Source organism: Semicossyphus pulcher, unplaced genomic scaffold (genome assembly GCF_022749685.1).
Source record: "Semicossyphus pulcher isolate SPU_LCO1_2020_fin unplaced genomic scaffold, fSemPul1.0.p SCAF_24, whole genome shotgun sequence".
NCBI lineage: Eukaryota > Metazoa > Chordata > Actinopteri > Labriformes > Labridae > Semicossyphus > Semicossyphus pulcher.
The window spans coordinates 15,675,208-15,697,107 of NW_027211698.1; the positions used below are offsets into that span (position 1 = coordinate 15,675,208).

General features: G+C 46.2%; 2 protein-coding genes across 2 annotated transcripts in view; both read right to left on the bottom strand.

The window, feature by feature from the left end:
* Window positions 1–855: 855 nt before the first annotated feature.
* Window positions 856–5,092, bottom strand: bco1l (beta-carotene oxygenase 1, like). The gene is made up of 11 exons (XM_069674962.1): window positions 5,029–5,092; window positions 4,460–4,588; window positions 4,241–4,370; window positions 3,233–3,380; window positions 2,991–3,138; window positions 2,147–2,367; window positions 1,805–2,071; window positions 1,609–1,714; window positions 1,442–1,536; window positions 1,113–1,224; window positions 856–1,010 (listed from the first exon to the last, which is right to left on the bottom strand). The coding sequence occupies exons 1-11, from the start codon at window positions 5,090–5,092 to the stop codon at window positions 856–858; spliced, it is 1,575 nt and encodes a 524-aa protein (XP_069531063.1).
* Window positions 5,093–6,212: 1,120 nt separating this feature from the next.
* The window catches only part of LOC138603624 (kalirin-like), a 37,221-nt gene continuing 21,533 nt past the window's right edge, over window positions 6,213–21,900 (bottom strand). Inside the window, exons 37-57 of the mRNA XM_069675495.1 lie at window positions 21,741–21,842; window positions 21,506–21,660; window positions 21,014–21,116; window positions 18,501–18,662; window positions 16,793–16,982; window positions 13,709–13,765; window positions 13,515–13,618; window positions 13,279–13,407; window positions 13,083–13,196; window positions 12,869–12,939; window positions 12,728–12,794; window positions 12,505–12,608; window positions 12,076–12,145; window positions 11,871–11,957; window positions 11,323–11,415; window positions 11,176–11,226; window positions 10,655–10,732; window positions 9,924–10,109; window positions 9,672–9,843; window positions 9,184–9,329; window positions 6,213–9,088 (exon numbers count right to left, since the gene is read on the bottom strand). Of these exons, the coding sequence (XP_069531596.1) occupies window positions 8,903–9,088; window positions 9,184–9,329; window positions 9,672–9,843; window positions 9,924–10,109; window positions 10,655–10,732; window positions 11,176–11,226; window positions 11,323–11,415; window positions 11,871–11,957; window positions 12,076–12,145; window positions 12,505–12,608; window positions 12,728–12,794; window positions 12,869–12,939; window positions 13,083–13,196; window positions 13,279–13,407; window positions 13,515–13,618; window positions 13,709–13,765; window positions 16,793–16,982; window positions 18,501–18,662; window positions 21,014–21,116; window positions 21,506–21,660; window positions 21,741–21,842 (2,427 nt within the window). The 3' untranslated portion in view covers window positions 6,213–8,902. The remainder of the gene's footprint in view (window positions 9,089–9,183; window positions 9,330–9,671; window positions 9,844–9,923; window positions 10,110–10,654; window positions 10,733–11,175; window positions 11,227–11,322; window positions 11,416–11,870; window positions 11,958–12,075; window positions 12,146–12,504; window positions 12,609–12,727; window positions 12,795–12,868; window positions 12,940–13,082; window positions 13,197–13,278; window positions 13,408–13,514; window positions 13,619–13,708; window positions 13,766–16,792; window positions 16,983–18,500; window positions 18,663–21,013; window positions 21,117–21,505; window positions 21,661–21,740; window positions 21,843–21,900) is intronic.

Below are 21,900 nucleotides of genomic sequence, written 5' to 3' on the forward strand. Positions count from 1 at the left end.
GGTCTGAGTCTCAGTTTGAACCCGAGTTTAACAGAAATGTGATTAAACACGTTCTTGTTACTCATCATAAACAGTCACATGAGTAGGGACTCACAAATCCACCAGCTCCTGTCAGGTGTTTTTAAAGGTGCAGTATGCCATCATCTCAACAATAACAACAATTTCTACCCAGAATTCCTCTCTGGCTTGGCCCACCAGTCCGACCGGGGCCGGCCAGCCACGAACGAAAGAGAGACTGGAGACCCGACCCGACTTCCAACGATGACCTTTTACAGATCAAAGATGGATGACCGTGTGTTCTTTACAAACTGAGCCGCTCTGCGATGATGATGTGTTGTTGTGATTGTGGGTCGGCTTCAGGTCGAGACAAAACAGAAGTCTTTTGGGGACACGTTTGTATTCTTTGACAAAGGCCCGGTCTGACTCGTAGAGCATCGTACAGTTTGTCACATTTAAATGTGATTCTGTCACAAACCACTCACAACCACAGACTGTATAAGAAGATGTGTATATATATATATATATATGTATACAGTCATCGCTCACAACATGCTTAACAACAAGACAAGAACAAAACAAAGGACGGACTCAGACGGGAGCCGGACAGTAGAAACGTTTGTTACTTTCAGGTTCTCATTGTTAATTCCATTTTTGGTTAAAATACAAAAATAATAATTTGAGATTGAAAAAAAAGAAGACAAAGAAAGCAGCTGAAGTTCTGCTCTCAGGATGGGTTCATATTGTTCCTCTGGGTGTACTGTGCATTCAGTGGCACCGCTCCAAAACATGGAGAGAGAGGCAGAATATTTCATATTTACATAAGGGAATAAATAATCGATGCAGCCGCTCTGTCCGTCAAACGGCAGCGGGGATGAAGTGTCCGTGGAGGTCCATGTGGATGGTGGCGGGGATGGCGGCCTGGGCGATCTCCTCCATGGTTTTGGCGTTGAGGACGAGCATGAATGGAGAGATGTTTGGATCCGGGGAGATCACGGACGATAAGATCACCCCTGCATGAAGGAACGTTCAAACAGTCAGAACCAGGGAACAAACCATCCTTTACAGCGTACGGTTTCACTGCGCTCACGTGACAAGAAATAATTAGCCCTCACCGTCATCTTCCTCCACCGCTCCTGGAGACGCCACGAACACCGGCTCTGAAGGGAAGCAGTTGTCCTTCTGCCACTCCAAGTGTTTCCTGGTGACGATGTCAAACTTGGCGATCTGTTGAACGGGACATAATTAGTTTGTTTGAGACATTAGATGTGTGACCTAATCTGTCCTGTTACGCGTAAAGAAAATCCAAGGATCTCCAAAGTCGGGAGAGAATGAGGGTTTGTTTTGAGTTATCTCACTGGTAGCTGTACTTGTCCTATAGTTTAGTTTACAGTCATAGCAGTGACATCATGGTTCTGTGGGCCGGCAGTCCGAGGTGTTTCACCTTGTTGGGATGGGGGGACCACTCCACCCTGGACCCGTAGAAGTATCTGTAGTTCTTTGTGTTAAAGTTGTTGTTGATTCCAGGCAGCTCCAGACCTGAGGAGGAGTCAGACGTGTTTAAAGGTTTAACACAGTTTGAGTCAAACCAGCTGGCAGGAGATAACTCACCTTCAAACAGAGTGTCTGGCTGGCAGTAGACTGAACCGTCCTCCTGCATCACCGCCTGAGCCGTCGTGTCCTTCAGGGTCACCAGGTTCGTCTCTCTGGGAGAGTCCTGGAAACCACATTAACCCAAACTCTTTAAACAGATTCAGAAAAAGATCGGAGTAAGAATTTCATGCTGCAGTTTTTATTATACCCGTACCTTCTGGACGTTGAGCGGCAGGACGAACCTCTGGCAGAGCGGCGGGCTGAAACTCTTGTTGGACTTGATGAAGCTCTTGGTGTCCTGCTTCAGGTTCTGGATGTAGAACATGTCGTACAGGTTGCTGTTCTTGTAGCTGATCAGGTCAAACACAACATGGCCGTCGTCTTCGTACGAGTTGATGTGGTGGAAAACAATAAAGGCATCGGCATGGAAACGAGTGGACACAGCCTTTCCTGTCTTTCTGTTGATGACATGGAACAAAGTCTGGGAAGGACACAGAGAGTTAGTTCTGCTTTGTTGCACAAGCTTTGCTTCAGGGAGTGAAAGTGGGGCACTTACAATGTCGTCCTTGTCGTATTTGAGGCAGCTTCCCCAGTTGACCCCTCTGAAGTAGGCGGTGGCCAGTCTGAGAATGTCCAGTTTAAAGGGCTGCTCCACGAACACTATGTAGTTTTCGGTCATACCGAAGCTGTGGAAGTAGCTCGGGAACAGAGTGGAACGAAACGGAATCGAACACACCTGCTGGACTTTCCTCAGCGCCGGTTTCTTAGGATCGTTATCTGAAACAAAAAACTCTTTACTTTAATATTTGTTTCATTTTCATCTTCAGATCAGAAGAACTCGTTTGTTCTGTCAGCAGGTGCCTGTTGGACAACTAGAATATCTCCACAGCTGTTGGATGGATTTGTACGATTATTGGTACAAATATTCACAGGGCAAAGAGGATCAACTCCTCTGACTTTGATGAACTCTTGACCTTTCATAGTGCTACCACCAGGCCAACTTTTTTATTTGTGTAATACTTCACATAGTGCATGTTAGCAAGCCAGAGTTAGCAGAGTTAGCATGGTTCCTCTGAGTATTGTTAACCCTTTAACCTGAAATCAGGAATCAAGATGTCCTGTTATCTTACACATGCTGTAAATACATTTTACTATGGTGCAGATCACATTTGTCACAGTGCCAATCTCTCTGTTGTAGCATGGTTTATATGAGTCCAATTACAGCATCATAATTCAATTACACACACCGGCTGTAAAAGACTTAACGAGCTCCGGCACGATAGACTTACTTTGTTGCTGCACATAATCTCAGACATGAAGAGTTCCTCACTGTTGTCTGGTCAGGACCTGGCTCAATTAGCGTTAACAAACTGTTCAACTAATGGTTGGCGGCTACGTACCCGAAGCATCAGCTGGGACTTTGAAGATGACATACTTCGGCCGACCGAAGCCCATGATGGCGGTGCCCATGTTGTAGGTGTTGCCCTCGTTGTCATAGTGAGGGTGAGCCGTCGCAAGGTTTATAGCGATATGGTTCCTGTAGTTAATCTGGAATTTGACAGTGATAGTGAAGCTTTCGTATCTGATCAATGAACCTTTGGAGACTAGAGGAGAAGAGAGGAGGCAGAAACGACCAACTTACCCTGCCGACAGTTTCCAGGGTAGCAGGATCAATCTGGTTCATGTAGTTGACCTCAGAGGAGGCGTAGTAGTCCTTACCATAGCGGATGATGTTGACCAAGTTGTTGTCGGTAAAGTCAGGGATGACATTGGAGAGGTGCGTGAAAGCCCTAGTGAGCATAAGAAAAGTTATTTGTCGAGCTGGAACACAAACAAGAATCATTGCTCTCTTGGATAGAAGGAGAACGTACATTTCTTGGATTAATCCCTTCTTTCCCTAAATGGGAACAAACCTCTAAATGTTCTAAATGGACTGAATCTGACGTGTCCTAGATTTGCTCATTACAGGTCTCGCATGGACTAAAACAGATCTCTTTTTGTCATCGATGGACTGACTATGATCTCTACATATCCTAGATAGGCCATAACAACTCTAGTTGTTCTAAATGGACTTTGTCGGATCGCTCCATATCCTGGATGGACTTTAAAAGATCTATACCTTTCCTCGCTAGATGAATCTGATGTCTGCTTGTCCTGGATGGAGTAAAACAGATCTCTGCACCCCCTGGATGGACTAAAACAGATCTGTACGCCCCCTGGATGGACTAAAACAGATCTCTACACCCCCTGGATGGACTAAAACAGATCTGTACGCCCCCTGGATGGACTAAAACAGATCTCTATGCCCCTTGGATGGAGTAAAACAGATCTCTACACCCCCTGGATGGACTAAAACAGATCTCTAGGCCCCCTGGATGGACTAAAACAGATCTCTATGCCCCTTGGATGGAGTAAAACAGATCTCTACACCCCCTGGATGGACTAAAACAGATCTCTATGCCCCTTGGATGGAGTAAAACAGATCTCTACGCCCCCTGGATGGACTAAAACAGATCTCTAGGCCCCCTGGATGGACTAAAACAGATCTCTACACCCCCTGGATGGACTAAGACAGATCTCTAGGCCCCCTGGACAGATCTCTTGCCCTTAATTGTCTGAATCTGATCTGTGTGCCCTGGATGGACTGTACCTGGAAAAGATATTCTTGCAGGGATCAGGGTAGATCATTGTTCCAAACTCAGAGACGACAATCCTGTTGGCCTTCACATTCCTTTTGTAGGTGTCGCTCTTCAGAAACTTACTTCTGTAAGACACCTCGCCTGAAACGATAGCAGGTACCAGGTCATAAACATTGTATTTAACAGATTGAATATGATCATTATGTAACATGCAGTGTGGAGACTCTTACCGTTGCTGAAGGTGAAGCTGTGGATGAGCGACATGCCGTCAAACCAGTGGTTGTACTCGGAGTCGCCCACAGAGAAGAGCCCGGGCCCGTTCCTCAGCAGAGTGCCCTGCAGCCAGGACGGGAGGGAGCCTGCAGGTCAAAGGTCAAACAGACGTCCTTTGATAAGACAGATGTTGTTTGACACGGCTGTATTCCTGTGGTGTTGCAAAACCAACATTTCTATTGAATCTAATAAGCTGAAGTTTTCAGGTTACTCAGACCAAACAACAGCAGCTGCTGTGTGTGGCTTCAGTTCTCTGTGTAGAGACAGTACGGTGACTTGGAAATGTAACATCATAAATGGTCCTTCAGATATAATTGAGCAATATAATTATGAACTTATAATAAAATGAAATCACAAGAAAATTATATAAACCAAAGACTTCTGGAGACAACGTCTGTCTTTGTTTGTGAGCTCTTTAATTGAACATGAAATCTTTTTGTTCAAGCGTTCAGGAATCTGTTTGCAGCTCATCCAAACTCACAAGCAGGCAGACGTGAGGGATAATTAACCCGTTAAAAAGACTCACCTTTAACTTCAGCTTTCACCGGCTCCGGAGTTTCTGATCCATTTTTAACCAAGATCGACTGCATGTTTGTCTCTCCTTTATTTCTGCACCGCTGCAGTTGTAGCCTCACACTCCAGCGACTGAACACACACACGCAGCAGCTGATCTTAAGTAGCCCGTGTTGTACGTGTGGAGCAGAAAACAAACTTGTAGGATAAACTTAGTGGATTACGTAACTGCTGCGCTGTGGACTTGACCGTGGTGGGATCGTCTGCCTATCTCTGACCTCCATAAATCTTCACATGGTCCCAGTGTTCAGCTTTATATGGGTCACAGTCAGCAAGATACGACTTCATCATATAACTCCTTATCGTCGGGGACATTTTGACCACATTCACAGAACTGCTCCAAAAAAGTATTTTTAAAGTCTAAACAAAAAGTTTTGATCTTTTACTCGAGTAAACTGAACTTCTCACGAGCACAGTCTATAACAGAACACTGTTTAGTTTCCATTTAAAGTAATTGATTACATGTCTGTGCTTTTATTTTGAAGGGGAACATGTTGGCACTAAAGCATGCTGCAGGACGAATCCTTGAACACAAATCTAATCAGACGTCCGATTATCTGTGAACAGAGGATATCAGCTGTTGAAGAGATTCACTTATCATGTGTGTAAATTAACACTGATAATGTCCCTGCTGTTTAACACGTACAGCTCGTTTAATCAGCAGATGTTAATTGTGTTTAAAAACAGAACATGTAAAACAGAACTGCAGTCTTTGTTACTTATAGAAGGACATTTGGACAAACTGTTTGATGACACAGACTGGCTGCTCGAGAGTGAAAATGTGTCGTTACATGTGAACGTGGACTTCAGCCTCGTCTATCTCCAGCTTCTAAATTGGTTAAATCAATTTACTGCTTAACAGCTGTTCTTATCAGGATTTCACACCAGAGAGCAGAGTTCACGTCCCGTTTCATCGTACAACTTTCTTATTACATAATCAATTATGATTACGTAAGATAACAGGCCACGCCCTCGTCGCTGCAAACTACAAACCAGAAGATTCATGAATAGTTTGAATAACCAACAATAATACAAACGTCGCACATCAACTTCTGATGGTTCAGTCTTAATAAATAGATTTATTGATGAATTCAGGCTGTAAGACAAAGAATAAAAAACACATTCAGATAGTTTTGGATGAAAAATGAAGTTTATTACAAACAACGACAGAGAGCTGTTAGCAGTCAGTTAGCAGCTGTTAGTTCTGTACAAATAACACTGTTTGATTGGTTAGTTGAGTTTGCCAAACGGCAACAAGGCTAGATCTCAAACAGCACCCTATGCCCTCTGTAGTGCACTATTTTCCACCCTAAACCTGCCATAGTGCACTACTTTCCACTTTAACCTTTTGTAGTGCATTGCTTTCTGAGCTACATCCTCCATAGTGCACTACCTCCCACCTCAGGCCCTTCATAGTGTGCTATTTTCCACCCTAAACCCTGCTTAGGGCACTACCTACCTTCTTTAACCCTTCGTAGTGCACTGTTTTTGAGTTAAACTCTAAATATTTCCCACTTTTACTCTTATATCTTCCTTAGTGTACTTTGTAGTGTACTTTGTTGCACCCTATACCCTTCATAGTGCACTACCATCCTTCCTTAACCCTCCGTAGTGCTCTACATCCCTCCTTAAACTCTTCTTAATGCACTTTTACTTCTTACAAGTGCGCTATCATCATCTTGCGCCCTTTGTAGTGCACTACAATCCATCCTAAACCCTTCTGGTGCACTCCGAGTTCACAAGTTGCGACGTTGCTGTCGTTTTCAAAAATATTGGACCCCATAGACGTTACTTTTCTTAGTTTCTACTCTCTGTAAGCATTCCCAAACACAACATTAACATGTTGACGACAAAATCATATTCCATTCTGAAAAGGGAACAAGGTAGCGTCCTTTTTTTAGTGTCATTCACCTGAATGCCGTGTTCATGTTATGTGGGACGGAAAAGTCGACATGCGAGTGTTCAGTTTGTATGAGGCTTTAAAAATACCGTGCATGGATAGTAAAGCACTTAATCCATGAAGAACCCTAAACGTTGGAGCTCGAGTCCTCGTTTGCTCGTTTCTCAGGCACTTTTCCTCTAACGTAGTGCCCGGTTGGATTTCTCAGAGTATGTATGTAACACTGTTCAAATGTTGAAATTACTGTAACTCCTGCATGACATGAATGCGGCATCAAACTTTGCTAAGCCTCTCCCTACACCCTTCTTAGTGCACTACATCCCACCTTAACCCCTCCGTAGTGCACTTGACAGGCTGCGTAGCTCCTTAAGGACCGGGGTGTTGTCTGAGAATGGCACCAGAGAAACAGAGAGAGAGAGAGAGAGACAGGGAGGTAGAGAGAGAGAGAGAGAGACAGGTAGAGAGCTTCAGGTGTAGTAGAAACAGACAGTCACAGTAGGTGGAGTTGCTGCTGTCTGTCTGTCAGACGGACAGACGGGTGGACAGAGAGACAGACAGCTTCAGTGTCCAGAGTTAGTGGAGTAGCAGTTGTTGGTCTGGTCTATATACAGAAACAGGAAATGCATAATCTGAATATCCAAACTAACCAGAGCTGCACGCGCGCGGGGGGGGGCATCATTTTGCGGCCGCCATGTTGGGGCAGTAGTGGCGATGGAGAGGGGTAACTTAGGGGAGGGGCGGGGGGAGGAAAGGGGGGGGGATGGGGCAGCTCTGGTTCGCTAAAAAGACAAAAAATCGGGTGTCACCGCAAACACAACGAGTCGTCATCGCAACGCTACACCGGGACACCACCTAACTGTCTGTGGAAAAACACACACACACGCACACACACACATAGGACGGCATCACTAACACACACACACACACACACACACACACACACACACACACACGCACACACGCGCGCTCTCTCTCTGACGCACACACACAAACATTAACATGACAAACAGTTTCTCTCTTTTTTCTATTGAGGTGAAAAACAGACTCTATTACTCTTAATTATCATATTCATCATAATTAATCATCTTCATCATCTTCATCATAGCATTAGTGTGTGTATGGAGTGTGTGTGTGTGTGTGTGTGTCCTCAGTCTTTATACACACTATTAACAGAATGACACGCAGAGTTCTGATTGGCTGACGGGTCCGTGCACCTCGTCTCTTCCAGGAGGCTTTTATTTTTTTAAATCGTCTCTTCCTGGAGTCGCAGCCAGTGATGATGATGATGTGGTCATGTGGTCTCCCTCCCACTGACCCACAGGAAACAGTTTGTGATGTCATCAGAGTGTGATTGGTTGCTCGGGGCAGTAAACTGGAGGCCGACCTGACTGCGCCGTCTGATTGGACGAGGCGAGGACGGAGGTGTGTTTTGGCTGAATGTTGAAGCACCAGGAAGGAGGGAGGAGACTAACAGTACCTGCTGCTGGGAGTGTGTGTGTGTGTGTGTGTGTGTGTGTGTGTGTGTGTGTGAGTGTGTGTATAGCAATAACTGGTGAGTAAACAGGGCCTGAGGTCTGTTAGGAAACAAGAATCTGGAGCCGACGAGAAACCCATTGACAGTAAAGATTACAGTTCACTGGATGCCTCCTGCAGCCTGTAGGTGGCAGCAGAGCACATCAGTGCGTCGCCTCTCTGTGTCAGAATCATGTGTTTTGGTTTGAGACGGAGGAAACCATCAGTTCAAGTGAATTTCAGGAAAGTTAGTCGATGATGTTAAAGCCATTCACCTCCCACCGAGCCAACGGTCATTTCCCAGCATGCCTCTGGCCCTGTTAGCTTGCCGTATTTCAGTCAGTGGGTGTGTGTAGTAGAAGTAAACCAGACTCTGACCCTGCTGTCAGTGTGTGTAGTTGTGTCTTTGTGTGTGTCAGTGTGTGTTGAGCACGCTGCGTGCCACCCAGCCCTCGGCGGCCGGCGAGTCGCTGTTGGCCGGCCGGTACACCAGACTCTGACCCTGCTGGTTGGACGCCAGAATCTGAACCTTCTCCCCCCGGAACACGGAGATCTCGTCCTCCCGCACCGCCACGAAGTCCTGCAGCACCAGCACCAGCTCCTGAGGGGTCAAAGGTCAAAAACAATCATCAGCACCAACATGACCTTCTGAAATTCAGCAACAAAAGCATAAAAGGAGGATGTGGAAATCTGAACCTGGTCGTCCTGCTCACTGTCAGGAGGAGGCTGAGGGGCGTGGCCGTTTGGTGTGGGTGGGGCCGATGGCGGTCGCCCTGAGGAGAGTGGGCGTGTCACTGAGATCCCGCCCTCTTTCCTCTGATACTCAATGGGAGACTGAAGAGCTGTAGAGTGAAAACAGGATCGGATGAGATTCAGGATCATGAAACCAGATCAAATCCAGACGTTAAACTACGAAAACATTTCTAAGTTAAGAATCTGATCATTCGGAAACATTTGCACTTTTTCTGCAGATCAAAGTTTTAAAGGTTTCAGTATTCTCATGGATGAGATTTTATAATCGATTCAAAGATGCTCCAGGGAGAGTTTTTATTTATTGGAGCAGATTAAAGAATCATGTGTTTATCTTCATGGTGTTTCTGTCAGTGATCAAAGGCTGATCAAGAGGTCGAGGATGTTTAGGTCAACTCAGAAAAGACTTAAGGGAGATGTGAGGATGTTCTCACCTGACAGGAAGTTGTTCTGGGCGTCCAGCAGGGTGGCGATGGTCTCCGTCCAGGTCATCTTGATGCTGGTGGAGGACGCCTGCAGGGTGAAGCGCTCCGCCGAGCCCCGAGACCACAACACAAACTTACAGGGATCTCCTTCCACAGTGTCCTGCATCGCCAGGTAACTCACCTGATCACACACAAGCATTACACCATTATAAACCCGTGTCACACAGATCATAGTCTCAAACCGGTATGAACCAGTCCAACCTTGATGCTGTTCTTGAACTGGTATCCGGGGTTGTTGGAGCCTTTGCGCAGCAGTTCGCTGAATATGACGATCTGCTCGAACAGGAAAACTCTGCGCTCTTTACTGCGAGACAGAACTCCTCCGTCCTGCTCCCACACGCAGAACGTCTCCTGCTGCAGCAGCTTCCCCTGAGACGTCAACTTCCCCTGGACCGCAGGAAGACACACAGGTGAGGGTCCAGGTTACGTTTCATGTCGTCCGTCTTTATAAAGCACTTAGGTGTTCTTGTTTTAAAGCAGCAATATTTGTTTTTGGCCACATGGTGGCAGCAGAACTCTACAACAAGCTTATGACTAAGAACTAGAAAACACAGAAACGTTACCATCTTACTGATAACAGTTGTGGGGTTCCTCAGGGATCTGTTCTTGGTCCTTCATAGTTTTGTGTCGGTTCATTTCTTTCAGCCTCTTTGGGGCATCTCTCAACAAAGAGCTTAAACTTTATTACTTGATTCTAGATAAACATTTTTGCAGACTCAGAGTGACAGTACTGTCCAGATGACTCTGTTGATAGTTACTGGTGGGGTCCTCATGGTTCTGTTAGTACCTCAGTACATAACTGTTACTCTAAAGAGATGTTTGATCCATTGTTCATATAAACAATAGATTACAGCAGCTTAAAAGATGATAATAACTCAACACTACTATCTATTGATCTGACTGCAGACACACAGGTGGACAGGCAGCTGTACCTCGTATCCCTGCAGGCGTCCCAGGTTCATCATGTCGTTGCAACGCTTTGGCACCAATGACATCAGCTCAACTGCTTTCTGTACACCAACACACACGCTCATTGTTAAATAAGATAATATAACATAGTTTTATTGATCCTCAGATGGGACTTCAGATGTGACAGCAGCAGCACAATAGTTTAGGGTTACTACTGTAAAAAGTGACGCGACTTCATTCTGCTGCACAAAGATGTAAAAGGCTCTTTACTGCCACCCTGAGGCTGCACAGGGGCACGCAGCCACTGGTGAGCTGTGCAGCTGGTTAGAACTTTGTGTTATTCCTCAGTCAGCCACAGGGGGCAGTAATGAGACCTCTCCACACCTTAAAACCAACCTGGACAAGCATCACAAACAGCTGCTTTCTCACTGTTAGCTTGACAAGAGAAAAGACCTGAAACAAGAAGATCAATGTTTGGTTGACCTCCCCTCCCTCCCCAAAGTTCTCCGTGGTGGAGCGAAGGTGGAGGTGCGCTGAGACTCACCTCGATCTCTTCACAGTCGAGTCCTGCTTTGGACGTATACTTGAGAAAATCCTGACAGAAACAGGAGTAAAGAAGAAGAGGACGTTTGACCTGACAGAAACAGTCTGATAAAAGTGAATGTTTGTGTAAGCAGAAACGCATTCAGACCTTCAGGAGCAGCTGGTACTTTGTGATTCTCTGGATGGGTTTGATCAGATAATCACTGATCGACATCCTGCAGCTGATCTCATGCTGGATCTCCTGCAGACAGACAGGTAGACAGACAGGTATAGTTTCTAGCTCATAACTATTGTTTGTCTTTCAGGTAAATGATTTCATCTTAACCTCAAGGGTTCTCCTGCACTCGGCTGCTGATCTGCCTCCTGCTGTTCCTCCAAACCAGACTCCATTCAAAAATCGGCCTGTTTAGTGAAGCCTGCAGCAGGTACGTCTCTGTTTACCACTTTCTTTCCTGTTTTTATTTACTTTATTTAAACAGGATGCCTTCTTTAGTGGAAATATGTTTCTGAGAGAATCTTGGCTAACAGCAGAAATCAGGAATCTTCTATTCAAGATAAATCATTTCTGTTGGGGACTATTTTTGTTGGCGGATGAATCTACACTCGGTGCTCTTGTGATTATTTGCAGAAGCTTTTTCACATGAAGAAAAATAAAGAAATTAAAGTGAAGCGATGCAACAGGAAGTGATGCGTTACCTCAAAGAAGTTTTCGTACTCGATGACGATGAACTCTGACCTCGGCTTGTTCTGACAGTAAACCACGTACATGTGGAGACGACGCTCCTGCAGCACGAACACACATTTACATTAGTCTATTTATGATCAATAACCAATTATAGAATGGAGACATATTACAACTAATAACTGACTGCAGTGCACTGACTGTGACTGCAGTTCTTACGTGTCTGATGAAGAGGTCGGCCAGCAGGTCGTGATTCTGAACGCAGCGCTCCAACTCCACCAGGAAGAAACTTCAGGGAGAGACAGTTAATGAGTTAAAGGTTCGAAAAGTCTCCTGAAGTTTGCTTTGAAACAAAAGTCACAAAATTACACAAAGTAAGGCAGCAGCAGAGCAGCAGCTCCTGTGTTCTGTTAAATCAGTGTTTTTCTGAATGGAGTCTGGTGTGTGTGCAGAGAGCGATGTAACGTCTGTCTGTGGTTAAAACAATCATCTTCCTCTGTAACACAAAGGTCTATCTCTGTAGGGATCCTTTCTGTCATGTTGTCAGACAGGTCTAGTGTTGGGCTCACTATGATAAATGTGTGTGTGTGTGTGTGTGTGTGTGTGTGTGTGTGTGTGTGTGTGTGTGTGTGTGTGTGTGTTACTGACTCTCGGTGCCAGTCGTAGATCTGCTGGATGTTGCCGAAGACGATCTTGTCTTTTCCTCTCATGTCCTCTGGGATCCCTCTGACCTCCAGCCTGGACATGAAGCCCTGACGCGCACACACACACACAGACATATTTATAGTGATATATTGATCATATTTAATCATTCCAACATTTCAGCCAATTCAGAAATGCTTGAAGTCAGACTGTGAGTCTGAGATCTCACCTCCACAATCACACCCAGGTCCTTCACGTAGTCCTTCTCTGATTGGATCATCTCGTTCACCACAAACCTGCAGACACAAACGTTTGTAAATATTCTCGCAGGTCGTCACAGGTGTTCATGCTCATTGAGTCAGAGTCTTACATGCGTCCCCTCAGTGCTTTATTCCTCTGCTCGGTGTCCGACTCGTTCGAGCCCTGATCTGAATCCAGAGCCTGCAGACAGAGACGTGTTAGAACAGGAAACGTCTGCTGCACATTCATTTTCTCATAGACCTCTATAGGGTCACACTTGTTTTCTCCTTCTGTAAACCCCCTCCTCCTCCTCCTCCTCCTCCTCCTCCTCCTCCTCGGGTTACCTCGGGGTTGTTTGGGTCTTTGATGATCTGCATTGGCGGTGGTAGAGGGGTGTGGCTTTCCTCCTCTGGCTCCTCCTCCCCTCCACTCTGCCCCCCCTCCTCCTTCCTCGCCTTCTGCAGAATCAGACACAACCTTTAACTTCCTGTCTTCATCCCGTCTGTGTGTGTGTGTGTGTGTGTGTGTGTTTGTCAGTACCGTCTGTGCATTGCCGGTGAGCGGCGTGATCTCCGGCCGGTTGTCCCGCCTCCTTGTTCTGATTGAAGGTTTCTTCTGTCCGTCAGCTTTTCCCTGACTCAGCCTCCGGACGGGACTGGTCAACCAGCGCTGAAACAAACACACCATTACAATCCTGAGAGTAACTCCCTGCATCCACTCAAGCACTGTGCTGTAGTAATATTTATTATTTATCTGCTTCCTGTTGCCACTGTTACCTTCAGGGTGTTCCCGGTTCCAGACACGGTGCGTTTCGGCCCCGGGGAGCCCACAGCGCCCCCTGGAGCCCCGCCCACTCCATAGACTGTGGGGGAGGTGGCACCTGAAGGAAACAAGGAGGTGTCAGGAGCGTAACGATGGGTTCACTGCGCGACAGCACGGTGAGCTCATTCACTGATTATTATCGTCTTACTCTGAGCTGTCGTCTGACTGTTGAGCGCCGAGCCGTCAGAGCCGTACAGACCCGAGTCTGCAGAGACACACGAAGACATTTACATCCACCACAAGTTCATGACAGGGTGGGAGGGAAATTATTAAGAACATCAATGAATAGATTCGCCTGTGACACGAATCCTGAAATAAACAGTAAATAAACAAATGTATAAACACACGTAAGAGTAGTTCAAAAGAAACATTTATTGATGTCGTTTTTATTTTCTCTTCTGTTGTAATCAAACAGATTGGGCATGGCTCAGTCATTAGCTTAGTTAGCTCAGCTAGCTGTGCAGCTAGCAGCCCTGTTAGCTGACTGTGTTGGTGTTTACAGCTTCTGCACAGGTGTGAACAACGAAATAAAAGGTGAACATGTGTTTCATACTGATTCCATCGGGTCAAAATGTGTCTCCAGGTTTTAAATGTATTTTTTGTTGTTTTGTTCAGAGAACTTAAAACACATGAACAAACAGCAATGAAGAGGTGTTCTTTAAATCATTCACAGTGTGTAGACGTTTATCTAACAACTCTTTGTTCAACACGTCTTCACCACGGAAACTTTTTACTGCACGACTTTCATTTAACTGCAGTTACTTTGATTTTACACAGAACATGCAGTAACTGAGTTCTTTGTTAGAGCGCAGAGGTCTGACAGCCTCTCAGGTGTTTGCACTGATGTTCAGATGAAGCTCAGGTAGAAGCTCTGCAGGTATTAACACCAGGCCATCACTGACTTTAAGACGAGAGATATTTCATCATGTGGCTCACTTCACTAACTTTAGTGTTTAAATATTATCTGTGTGTATAAGACAGAAACAAGGCTCCAAACATGGTAACACTGCACAGTGTGGAGAGAGAGACAAGATAAAGACAGAGACAGACAGGTCTCCCTCTCAAAGAAGAACGACCTCCTGCAGACTGAACACACACACACACACACACACACACAAACACACACACACACACACACACACACACACACACACACACACACACACACACACACACACACACACAATGCTCTGTGTGTTGGGAGTGGTGTGTGAAGCTCTGCAGAGATAAAGAGAAACCTGCATGTCCTGTTCAACCAACGCATCAGTAACATTCCTGCTGCATGTGTGCTACACATGTTGTGATGGTAGAGAGACATTAAGACAGACAGAGAGAGAGAGAGAGAGAGAGAGAGAGAGAGAGAGAGAGAGACAGGTCAACACACAGTCACCTTGTTCTATCACTCATTAACCCACACACACTCATGTTTCTCTCTCTCTGTCTCTTTTTCGTATTAAAACCCACCTCGCTCGTCCCGTCCCTCTCCCACAATCCATCCCCACGCTGCAGAACAATCCCAGCATGCACCTCTGCCCCGCCGCATGCTTCGACATCAGTCCATTCAGGAGAATAACTCAAACTAAAGTGACATAAAGAGACGGACTGAGAGGTGCTTCTCTCCTCGGCGCTGACTGAAACTACAGAGCAGTCAGATGTTTGTGGGGGCGGGGCTAGAGGAAGTGGGGGTGTGGCTTCAGAGTAAAAGCATTAGTTCCACTCAGTTCATTGTGTTTATAAATAAAAAAATAAAAAAAATAAATAATAACTATAAAACAAAGAAATGTAAAATAAACTGTAAAAAAATATAAGTAAATAAGTAAGAAAAAAATTAAGAGAGAGAGCGCTCCTTTAGTTTAAACTGAAGCCTCCATTGTTTCATGACGGGGAAGAAGACTCAGCAGGGAGCCACACACACACACACACACACACACACACACACACACAGTCAGGATGTCAAACTGAGGATTCCTGTTGAGTCTTAAACTCCCTCAGGTCAATGTTTAACCCTGAAACTGTCTCACCTCTGGACCGAGTGTGTGTGTGTGTGTGTGTGTGTGTGTGGATTAAGACCCCTCATCACACTGAGGACACATTCAATGAAATATTTAAGGTGAAGCTGTTTGTGCTTTTATATTTTGTATATATTTATGTACATAACATTTAGTTTATTCATTAATTACGTCTACACGTGGGAGCCTTTTTATTTTATTTAATTTTAGCGACATGTGTTTTATTATCTTTGTGGGGACAGTTACCTCTGTGACTCGTGGGGACTGTTATTGTGTCAGATTACACAGCTCAAGCTAATAACATGACGCTGTGAAAGCTGTTTAAATGTTAGGGTCCTCGTTAGGGTGGACTGTCTCTTTAAGACACAACGCTGTGATGTCACAGCGGAGCAGCAGATCCCAACAAACAAACAAAACGGCTTCAATATTTCATGCTCGGCTCGGCTCGGGCGCAGCAGGCCTCGTGTGTGTTTACAACCTTACAAACCTGGATTTAAATATTTAGGGGCACAAAGAGAGACAGACAGACAGAGAGAGAGAGAGAGAGACGGGATGTGGGACATCACATCAGTTCAACACACACACACACACACACACACACACACACACACACACGGGGCGCAGCGCTGAGGATGTTTAAAGTTCCCTCTGTTTAAACAGGAAGTGACATGGAGCAAACAGGAAGTGCTGCAGCAGAGGCAGATGGTGGATGCAGCAAAAGGATGACTAAAATAAAATCTAATATGTTGATATTTTAGAGAGGACGTACGAGCTGATAGCATGGACTACACGAGGAGACACAGAGGACATTAGGGTTCTGTGAGCTGTAATCTGATTGGTCCAAATCTAATGAGCGCTACTCTGCTGAGAAAGTTAATATCACAGAAGAAGACTTGGAACAATTATTGAGACATCACTTATTGTATATGAAATTAGGATGGGGAGAGTGGACGGGAAACTTTAGCTAGCCAGCCATGTTTACCTTCTTCTATCAACCACTGAGCTAGCTAAAGAGCTAGCTGAGTTTAGCTCCACGCTCAGGTTTAAAGCAGGTTCTACCTGAGCTTTACATGATCAGTTAGTTAGTTGTGGAGGTCGTCTGTAACTGACAGAGTGTGTCACTCAGGTGACGTCCGGATGTATGACCTGTTCTGACACGCTGACAGTGTAAACAACAACCTTCATCCCACCGACAGGAAGGAAGCTGTCATGGAGATACTCACCCCTCCCAGCGCTGACAGTGGAGGAGGAGTTGGAGGAGGAGGTGGTGGTGGTGGAGTTGCAGGAGGAGGAGGTGGTGGTGGACGTAGAGGACGTGCTGGAGGAGGTGGTGGACGCCGGGACGAGACCCTCCATGTCGGCTGCACTGTGGGAGTGTGACAGACAGAGGGCGCTCATGGGCAGTAAGCCCTCCTGCAGGGAGACAGAGAGGACGTCAGAGGTGATCAGTCAGAGGTGAACAGTCAGAGGTGATCAGTCAGAGGTGAACAGTCAGAGGTGATCAGTCAGAGGTGAACAGTCAGACGTGATCAGTCAGACGTGATCAGTCAGACGTGAACAGTCAGACGTGATCAGTCAGGGGTGATCAGTCAGACGTGATCAGTCAGACGTGATCAGTCAGACGTGAACAGTCAGAGGTGAACAGTCAGACGTGAGCAGTCAGAGGTGATCAGTCAGACGTGATCAGTCAGGGGTGAGCAGTCAGAGGTGAACAGTCAGAGGTGAACAGTCAGAGGTGATCAGTCAGACGTGATCAGTCAGGGGTGAGCAGTCAGACGTGAGCAGTCAGACGTGAGCAGTCAGACGTGAACAGTCAGAGGTGAACAGTCAGAGGTGAACAGTCAGAGGTGAACAGTCAGACGTGAGCAGTCAGAGGTGAACAGTCAGAGGTGAACAGTCAGACGTGAACAGTCAGACGTGATCAGTCAGAGGTGAACAGTCAGAGGTGATCAGTCAGGGGTGAGCAGTCAGGCGTGAACAGTCAGACGTGAACAGTCGGGTGATCAGTCAGAGGTGAACAGTCAGAGGTGAACAGTCAGAGGTGAACAGTCAGAGGTGAACAGTCAGAGGTGATCAGTCAGGGGTGAACAGTCAGAGGTGATCAGTCAGACGTGAACAGTCAGAGGTGAGCAGTCAGACGTGAACAGTCAGAGGTGATCAGTCAGGGGTGAGCAGTCAGGCGTGAACAGTCAGACGTGAACAGTCGGGTGATCAGTCAGAGGTGAACAGTCAGAGGTGAACAGTCAGAGGTGATCAGTCAGAGGTGATCAGTCAGAGGTGAACAGTCAGAGGTGAACAGTCAGAGGTGAACAGTCAGAGGTGAACAGTCAGGGGTGATCAGTCAGAGGTGAACAGTCAGAGGTGAACAGTCAGAGGTGAACAGTCAGAGGTGAACAGTCAGACGTGATCAGTCAGAGGTGAACAGTCAGACGTGATCAGTCAGAGGTGAACAGTCAGGGGTGAACAGTCAGAGGTGATCAGTCAGAGGTGAACAGTCAGAGGTGAACAGTCAGGGGTGAGCAGTCAGGCGTGAACAGTCAGACGTGAACAGTCGGGTGATCAGTCAGAGGTGAACAGTCAGAGGTGAACAGTCAGAGGTGATCAGTCAGAGGTGAACAGTCAGAGGTGAACAGTCAGAGGTGAACAGTCAGGGGTGATCAGTCAGAGGTGAACAGTCAGACGTGATCAGTCAGAGGTGAACAGTCAGAGGTGAACAGTCAGAGGTGAACAGTCAGAGGTGAACAGTCAGAGGTGAACAGTCAGAGGTGCTCGTGGACACTTTGATTGGTTCTCTGTTATCTTCCAGGATATTTGAGTTGAACACCTGCGTTACCTTCAGGGTTATCTTTCTTAGAACACTTGATTTGTCACTTGTGGGGATGTTTGGTTCATATCTTTAAGGGGTATTTGATTAATTGATTGATTGATCACCTGCTGAGGCGACTGATCTGTCGTTCTGACCAGACACCACCCGGGCCGGTCTGCAGAGCGCTCCACCAGCTCCACCGTCTGACCGCAGCGGACGCTCAGCTCGCCTGCTCCCCCCGAGGAGAAATCTAACAAGACCACCACTAACTCACAGCCTCCGGACAGCTGCAGACAGATAGACAGGTGAGACAGACAGAGAGAGAGAGACAGGTGAGACAAGTTGTTTACTTCTAACAGACTGAAGGTGTTTGATCTGTTAAACTTCACATCGTGTCTAAAAAGGATCCAAAATTCATAATAATGATATCATTCGTACTAGAAGCTCTTAAAGTCACACACACACACACACACACACACAGTGTGTTCAGAGGGGTGTGTGTGTGTCTCATGATCCCGCTGCTGCTGCGTACTTTGTTTAAAGCACCGTTGGCGCCCCCTGTGGACACAAGCGGTACTCCTTCTGTAGCACAGATCTAAATCTGGCTGAAGCGATTAAAAAAACGTCCTTTTATAATATTTCTATGTTTAAATCTTCTGTTTGCAGGAAGCAAACAGAAGATTTAAAGTTTGATTTGTAGCTTTGTTTGATTCATAACTGAAATAACATCGTAAACAAACAACACAAAAGAACACCTCAGGTAACATCCTGACAATGAGGAGCTTTAAAGCCTTTCCTTGATTAATGATGTCATTATTTCCTGGTTCTATCATGTGACCACATTAATTCTACTTCCTGCAGAGATTATTCATGTTCTCCCCGGAGACCAAACGGACAGCGAACACGAAGCTTTCCTCCCTCTCTGGAAAAAACATGATATGAAAAATGACAGAAATATAAACCATGAAACGTTCATACATCATCCTGATACATGTTCCCTCACCGACCAATCACAGCGCAGGACGCTGGGCTCTGATTGGACGAGGGAGGAAGGAGAAAACATCATGTGATCCTGGACAATAAGACGGGATGAGGAATCTGTGTGTGTGTGTGTGTGTGTGTGTGTGTGTGTGTGTGTGTGTGTGTGTGTGTGTGTGTGTGTGTGTGTGTGTTAACTCGAGCACATGGGCTCCAGCTGGTGTAGAAACACACACACACACACACTCAGCGCGTCCACAGGGAGTAGAGGGGTGTTCCCCGTCCAAATCGAACACAGATGCAATCAGTCGTTGGTGAGTCTCACACACTCACACAGGATATAAAAAAGGGAGCACAAACACATGTGTGTGTGTGTGTGTGTGTGTGTGTGTGTGTGTGTGTGTGTCTGTGGAAAGCACCTTAAGACTTTAACTCAAATACTAAACGTGTTTGTCATTAATAAAAGAACTTTTACTCTGAAATAAGCAGAAATACTTCAGAATAAAAGAACTCCAGTAACAAGTATAAAATCTTTACCTGGTTTTTCAAAGTAAAAGCCCTCATTATGCAGAATAGCTCAGTGTGCAGTGTTATGTGTTTATTGAATACATGTAAGAGTAATTTAATCTTAGAACAATTAGGATCTCTGATGGGACGACCTGAGTGTCGTGCAGCAAAGCTTTTATCTGTTTTAATATTTTGTTCTGTTGTTAATATAGTTTATTTAGTCTGTTGAAGTGGACAGTAACTTCCTGTGTTTGATCTCTAGCTTACATCATAGCACTGAGACGCGTCTGAGTGCAGCTCAGACACTCAGAGAGATTCTTATTCCTGATGGAGAAGCCGGCTTTACCAAACCTGACACTGTTTCTTATGGTCGCTGAATATTTGACCTAAAGTCTGGTTCTGCATCAGCGACTGTCGACTCGATGCCGCACACTGAATGTAAACACTGACACTTAGAACAAGTCTCGTTGCAGTTGATCAATTTGGAGGCGTTTTTCGAGGCTTTAGGGATGACGACAGCACAGGAGTGAACACCGTCATGTAAGAACATCAGACAGTAACTGTAGAAGAAGAAAGCAGTGAAGTACAAATATGCAAATTGTGCTGAAGTGAAGGAATTTATTATTTGAGAAGAAGCCTGATCAGTGTTTTAATAAAAATCAATAATAATGATCAATAACTCCATAAACTGACACTACGTATCAGAATCTGCTCAGTGAGGACTTTTATTTTGAAACATGTTTAAACAATAAGTGTGTTCTGTTAGTTTCACCTGATCAACAGCTACTGCAGAAACACGTCAGATATCTGAACACTACCTCCACTCAGCTACTACGCTCTCAAACACTCTGAACAGCACACAGCCGGCGTGTCCGAGTGTCAGGGGTCAAAGGTCAAAGCCTCTGACCCCCACCGTCAGCGAAACATCATCAGGTAAACAAATCAAACGTACCTCGTCTGTCGAGCTGAGAAGAAGAGAAAGTTTGTAGAAAACAATCTGCAGACGAGCAGAGGAAACTCCCTCTCTCTCTCTCACACACACACACACACACACACACACCCAGCTGCAGCAGCGGTGAGGTCATGAGACTGTCTGACACACCCCTCAGTGTGTGTGTGTGTGTGTATGAGTGTGTGTATGAGTGTATGTTACCTTGTCGCTGTCGGCTGTGTTCTGTGACGTTCTGGAGGCGATGGAGACGGTGTCGGGCTGACTGCTCGCGTCACCCAGACTGTCGGCGTCCTCGCTCGTCTCCCTGCACACACACACACGCGCACACACACACGCACACACACACACACACACGCACACACACACACACACACACACACACACACACACACACAGTTAGTTTGTGTAAACTAAATGTAATGCTTTCTTTGCCAGATTTAGCAGAAATGAGTTGGCGTGTATAAATCCATCAGGCTGCTTGTGCGAGGAGTCACTGTGTGATCATGAGCAGGGCAGCGTTAAACGGAGTGATTTCTGAATGGAGTTTGGTGTGAAGCGTTTGTAAATGAGAGGACAGAATGTTAACAACAGTGGTGACCCTCAGTCAGAGGTCAGAGAGGTCAGACTCTCTTTGGTCAGCTGACAGATCACATGTCTACGGGCATCTGTCACACGTGTGTTAGCTGTGCTGACCTGCGGCTGATGCTGCGCTGTCGCCCCAGGGTGGGGTTGGGTGTCTTGGGGAGGGGGATGGGCTCCCTCAGGGCCCCACGCAGGTGGCCCCGCCTCTCCTGGATCACCTGTCGAATGCTGCGGACCCACTCCTGCTTCAGCTCCAACGATGAGGCCTGAGGAGACGACAGGTAGACGACTTTAACACCTGCATGATGTTAGAGTGTGTTCGTGTCAAAGCTCGGGGTCTGTGTACCTTCAGGACCGTCTTGTTGTCGGATGTCGGCGTTCGTCCGACCCACAGAGCGAACTTACAGGGATCCCCCTCAATGTGCTCCGTCACACCGAGCTCCGAGGTCTGAGAGAGAGAGAGACAGGTGGTCAGAGTGAGACAGCAGCAGGTGAATCAGTCACAT